Raw genomic sequence first — 6,000 nt, 5'->3', positions numbered from 1 at the left:
GTTTTATCACATGGCAGTTCAAATGACACTACAATGGTGACAGAAACATGCACCAACTAGGGAGTAATCTCTATAGGAACCAGTGACGTCGTTTCAACAGAAAATACACATATAGTTTCTCCTTTCAGTACACAGAGTGAAATAGAGTTTGTCACACTGCCACTATCTGAGAATTATCAGGTTTCTAAGGACACTCCGAGTACAGTTACTTTAGGGAGGGAAACCTCCAGCATGGGGCATTTTCTCTGGCAGTTCATATTTGTTCAAAAAGCAGCTCAAAGGTGACGTAGATAGTGTCCACGCATCTGCGTGCCTGAAACTTGCTATTACTGTTGCGCTATTGCATGTTGGCTACGTTCTCCCAATCTGCCCAATGAACAGAGTCGCTGCGCCTGACGTCATCAGTCATCTGTGTTGGGTGATTACGTGTAGCTGATCAACTAGCAGCAGCAAGCTAGCTTGTCAAACGAGACGGGATTTGTTAAGAGCGAGTTCATATCCGCCGCCACAACGATAGCTCTTCATTGAGTGTACACAGAAACGTGCAGACATTGAGCATTTTGAAAAACGCCACGGACTGATACTTTGCCGAAGTTAATATGGTAAGAGAAAGGCGGACTTCAGTCAACGAGCAAGCTAACGTCAGCTAGCATCGCCCTGTGGTGGTAACGTTAACTCTCATTGTTATGGCTAGAAAGAGCTAGCTGGCTATCTGTCTGTCAAAACATAGTCCCACAGTGCAATAGTACATTTCCCAATGGGAGGATCACTGAGGAGAGACAACAGACAGAGCTTCTACTTTGCAGCTATGTGTGATCTTACTCATCCACACATAAGCAATAGCCTGATTTGGTGGTGTGTGTAGTTCAGCCACGGAAACTCATTTAGTTACAAACTCAGAATCTCTCCAATGCAAACATTTTTGATGAATTGCATTGTTATTCCATGATACCAAGCACATACTCAACTTATACATATTGAGGTTTGTTAAGTTTGCATTACCTAAGACCTTCATACAGACATCTGCTTTGAGTAATACAATTATCAGCAAAATATTGGACAACTGGGAGAAACATTTAGTCTCCCAAGCCACAGTGACATATCAGTTTGACATACACAGACTGTTTTCCCAGTGAAGTGTAATTTATTTTAGAAAAAGACTTCTGACTTAATGCCAGGTTCTTTGCGTGAGCGGCCTATAGAGTAGACAGACTGAACAATCACAATTAAAATGTTCTAGCATTTGTCTCTTATTAAGATGCCAGAATAGCCTGTCTGTTATAAGATGATAATAATGGATGCCAAAAATATCTTGATCTTGTTTGTTTTTGCTCTCCACAACAATGTGACTGTTGCAGACAAGAAGCCACTTTTATCCATCTTGGCATTTTGATAACTGTCTCTGTTCCTTTTTTCCAGCAGTAGCAGGATGGAGTTACCAGTACAAACTTGTTTTGAGTGGTACTGCATAAGGACGCAGCTCTGTTTCAAACCTCAGAACAAGAAGCCATAAACTGTATGCATCGTTGGAAGTCACTTAAGTCTACAGAAACTGCAAATTGCACTCAGAAAGACACACTGAAAGGAGAGACATGTTTGCCAAGTTGAAGAAGAAGATCGCAGAGGAGGCGGCCACTGCACCTCGGACTGGTGTTCGTATACCGCGCACCATCAGCAAGGAATCCATCACGTCGATGGGGGCAGACTCGGGGGATGACTTTGTAAGTACATTGTGTAATCATCACCAGTCACTAGCTTAATGTTTCAAAATGTTTGCATTGGGTTATCCAGATGGTTTGGTGCATAATTAACCATTGTTTGCATTAGTTTATTGGTTTTGTTTTACTATACAGTCTAAAACCTCGGTGTCTAAATTGTCACATCTTTGTGGTCCAACCCACAGTGGGAAATAGGGACAACTTTTAGGAATCGAGAAATGAAAATCGATAAAAGTCTTGTTGAAGATCAATGGTTTTTCTTTATTTTATTTCTACATTGTAGATTAATATTGAAGACATCTAAACTGTGAAGGAACACATATGGAATTTTGTGGTAAACAAACAAATGCTCAACAAACCAGAATATGTTTTATATTTTAGATTCTTCAAAGTAGTTGATTGAGAAGGTGTGTCCAAACTTTTGACTGGTACTGTAGTTGAGTTACGAACTATTAAATATTAATCTGTAAGTAAGTAAGTAGTGGTTATACTTTTTCTTGACTTGAGAACAATTGAAATGCCATTGGAGGAGTTTCTTGGCTATCATGAAGACAAATCAAGCTGTTGTTAATCCAGTTACTGGAGTGGAATGTTTATTCATCTATGGGGAAAAAAGATAACTCATTTGATTAATTGATTATAAAATATAATCAAAAATCCATATAAAAGCCTGAAAGCTTTTTTTTTTTTACAGTGCCATTTTCCAGTACTCATGGTGAAAAAAGAAAGATTGCGAATTAAATAAATTCTCTTGAGGAAGTCATTGAACATCACAGTATTTTCTGAACGGGTCAGAGAATGAGAAAGTAGTAGGGTTTTATTTTTCAACTTCACTGTTCACACATTGATTTCATTCCACTTTTAGTCCAGCCATTATGGAAAATAGATGGAAAAACAATAGTGAAAAACAATAGTGATCAAGGATGAATTTTCTCTCATGTCATTTTTTTACTCTGAATTAGTTATGGAAAATCACAGAAAAGTGCAGGAACTTGAGGTCAGTGCCATGAGAGGAACCGTGGCTTGCTTTTGAAGACGTCACCAGTCAGGCAGTTCTAGGTAACAGGGCTTGGGTGTGACTGACATTGTGTTATATTGAATGTATGTAGGCAGGATACTGTGTCACTCAGTCTCCAGAACAACCAGTCTGACATGAAGCCTTGTTGATTCATTTCTATTGACTCATGGCTCACTTAATCTGTTTGCTTCTTGTGGTTCCTGAGCTGCGCATTTGACCAGTTTCAGTGGATGCAGTGCATGCAGTGATATTTTATGGTTTTGTTGATCTGTTCGCGTTTGGTTATCAAGAGAAATGTAAAGCTCTTTTCTTTGGAGCTGGGTAGTGCGATCACTGACAGAGAAGCCGGACTCCTGAGACTGTAGTGGCGTCTCAGTTGCACTCTGCTAAATTATTGAGTGAAGTCACTGAGTAGCAATACTGCCAACTAACATTGAGTTCCTGTTACAAAAAAATCCGTTTTCACTCAGTTCCTGGTAAATAACTTGGATAACCTTTCAGGCACTGCTAGTGATTTTCACTGTAACACATGCACCACATTCAGGAACATTTCATATTCATTTTAATCTCACTTATGTTTTTTTGACAAGTGAAGCCAATGTGGAAGAGGTTTTACACTTGCATTCTCTCTACTGAGTTGCAAAAATAAGACTGATTGTATAAGATAAGATAAGATAATCCTTTATTAGTCCCGCAGCGGGGAAATTTACAAGATATAGAAGTCTCTGAGAAAATGACTCTACTTCTCTCTTGATTTATTCCCTCAGTAAACATTGTAAACATGAGTTTATGGTCTCAATCTCTAGTTTCAAGTCTTCTTCAATACAGCAGGATGTTCATTTAGTAAATTATGGTCCATTTAGAGTCAAACAGACCATAAAGCAGTGTATGCTTTAGGGCGGTTTTACTGTGATTGACAGTTCGCTGCAGCTAACAGAACGGCATACCGCATCTCTACGCCTCTCCTCTGTATTCCAAATATGGTACGTTACGTTCACTGGTTGCAAAAAGCACAATAGCAACAGTCGTAATTCAAGGATGGTGAAGCCCTTAGCTGTTCTACTGTGCCTCTGATTAGCTAGAACGTCTCTTCGTTGGTTGGGTTGGCTAGGATTAGGCATGATGACGTGAGGGTTAGGGTAAGAATAGAAAATCTTGACTAGTCACTAGATCAGAAACCAGCCAGTTAATACAGCGATGCTACCTGCACTGAAAATTACAAGTTACTGAAATGCTTTGAACACACTTGATGATTTCTTACTGTGAAAGAGCAACTTTAAAGGATATACAGTGGGTACGGAAAGTATTCAGACCCCTTTAAATTTTTCACTCTTTGTTTCATTGCAGCCATTTGCTAAAATCGAAAAAGTTCATTTTTTTTCGCATTAATGTACACTCAGCAACCCATCTTGACAGAAAAAACCAGAAATGTAGAAATTTTTGCAAATTTATTAAAAAAGAAAAACTGAAATATCACATGGTCATAAGTATTCAGACCCTTTGCTCAGTATTGAGTAGAAGCACCCTTTTGAGCTAGTACAGCCATGAGTCTTCTTGGGAATGATGCAACAAGTTTCTCACACCTGGATTTGGGGATCCTCTGCCATTCTTCCTTGCAGATCCTCTCCAGTTCTGTCAGGTTGGATGGTGAACGTTGGTGGACAGCCATTTTCAGGTCTCTCCAGAGATGCTCAATTGGGTTTAGGTCAGGGCTCTGGCTGGGCCAGTCAAGAATGGTCACAGACTTGTTCCGAAGCCACTCCTTTGTTATTTTAGCTGTGTGCTTCGGGTCATTGTCTTGTTGGAAGGTGAACCTTCGGCCCAGTCTGAGGTCCTGAGCACTCTGGAGGAGGTTTTCTTCCAGGATATCTCTGTACTTGGCCGCATTCATCTTTCCTTCAATTGCAACCAGTCGTCCTGTCCCTGCAGCTGAAAAACACCCCCATAGCATGATGCTGCCACCACCATGTTTCACTGTTGGGATTGTATTGGGCAGGTGATGAGCAGTGCCTGGTTTTCTCCACACATACCGCTTAGAATTAACGCCAAAAAGTTCAATCTTGGTCTCATCAGACCAGAGAATCTTATTTCTCATAGTTTGGGAGTCCTCCATGTGTTTTTTGGCAAAACTCTATGCGGGCTTTCATATGTCTTGCACTGAGGAGAGGCTTCCGTCGGGCCACTCTGCCATAAAGCCCCGACTGGTGGAGGGCTGCAGTGATAGTTGACTTTGTGGAACTTTCTCCCATCTCCCTACTGCATCTCTGGAGCTCAGCCACAGTGATCTTTGGGTTCTTCTTTACCTCTCTCACCAAGGCTCTTCTCCCACGATTGCTCAGTTTGGCTGGACGGCCAGGTCTAGGAAGAGTTCTGGTCATCCCATACTTCTTCCATTTAAGGATTATGGAGGCCACTGTGCTCTTAGGAACCTTGAGTGCTGCAGAAATTCTTTTGTAACCTTGGCCAGATCTGTGCCTTGCCACAATTCTGTCTCTGAGCTCCTTGGGCAGTTCCTTCGACCTCATGATTCTCATTTGTTCTGACATGCACTGTGAGCTGTAAGGTCTTATATAGACAGGTGTGTGCCTTTCCTAATCAAGTCCAATCAGTTTAATTAAACACAGCTGGACTCCAATGAAGGAGTAGAACCATCTCAAGGAGGATCAGAAGAAATGGACAGCATGTGAGTTAAATATGAGTGTCACAGCAAAGGGTCTGAATACTTATGACCATGTGATATTTCAGTTTTTCTTTTTTAATAAATTTGCAAAAAGTTCTACATTTCTGTTTTTTTCTGTCAAGATGGGTTGCTGAGTGTACATTAATGCGAAAAAAAAATGAACTTTTTCGATTTTAGCAAATGGCTGCAATGAAACAAAGAGTGAAAAATTTAAAGGGGTCTGAATACTTTCCGTACCCACTGTATGCTCTAAACGCTCCACTACAAACAGGATAACTGTTAAGTCCTTCCTAATGCTCTCTCTCTCTCTGTCTGTCTGTCTCTCTCTCTCTCTCTGTGTGTGTGTGTGTGTGTGTGTGTGTGTCTCTGTGTGTGTGTGTGTGTGTGTGTGTGTGTGTGTGTGTGTGTGTGTGTGTGTGTGTGTGTGTGTGTGTGTGTGTGTGTGTGTGTGTGTGTGTCTGTGTGTCTTCAGGCATCTGATGGCAGCAGCTCCAGGGACGACCTGCCCGCCCAGCTTCTCAGAAGGAATGATCAGATCCGGAAGCTGGAAGCCAAGCTCTCAGGTAGACTGAGGTTAAGCAGCT

At 41.2% G+C, this 6,000-nt stretch overlaps 1 protein-coding gene across 5 annotated transcripts in view; it reads left to right on the top strand.

The window, feature by feature from the left end:
- Nucleotides 1-388: 388 nt before the first annotated feature.
- golga1 (golgin A1) overlaps nt 389-6,000 on the top strand; it is a 24,339-nt gene continuing 18,727 nt past the window's right edge. For 4 of the 5 annotated variants that reach the window (XM_054610611.1, XM_054610613.1, XM_054610610.1 and 1 more), the window contains exons 1-3: nt 389-602; nt 1,420-1,721; nt 5,889-5,979. In XM_054610611.1, the coding sequence (XP_054466586.1) occupies nt 1,593-1,721; nt 5,889-5,979 (220 nt within the window). In that variant the 5' untranslated portion in view covers nt 389-602; nt 1,420-1,592. The remainder of the gene's footprint in view (nt 603-1,419; nt 1,722-5,888; nt 5,980-6,000) is intronic. The other variant, XM_054610609.1, reaches the window with a different exon arrangement.

Source organism: Anoplopoma fimbria, chromosome 13 (assembly GCF_027596085.1).
Source record: "Anoplopoma fimbria isolate UVic2021 breed Golden Eagle Sablefish chromosome 13, Afim_UVic_2022, whole genome shotgun sequence".
NCBI lineage: Eukaryota > Metazoa > Chordata > Actinopteri > Perciformes > Anoplopomatidae > Anoplopoma > Anoplopoma fimbria.
The sequence above is the reverse complement of the archived record's forward strand: the minus strand, read 5'-3'. Positions and strand labels throughout refer to the sequence as shown.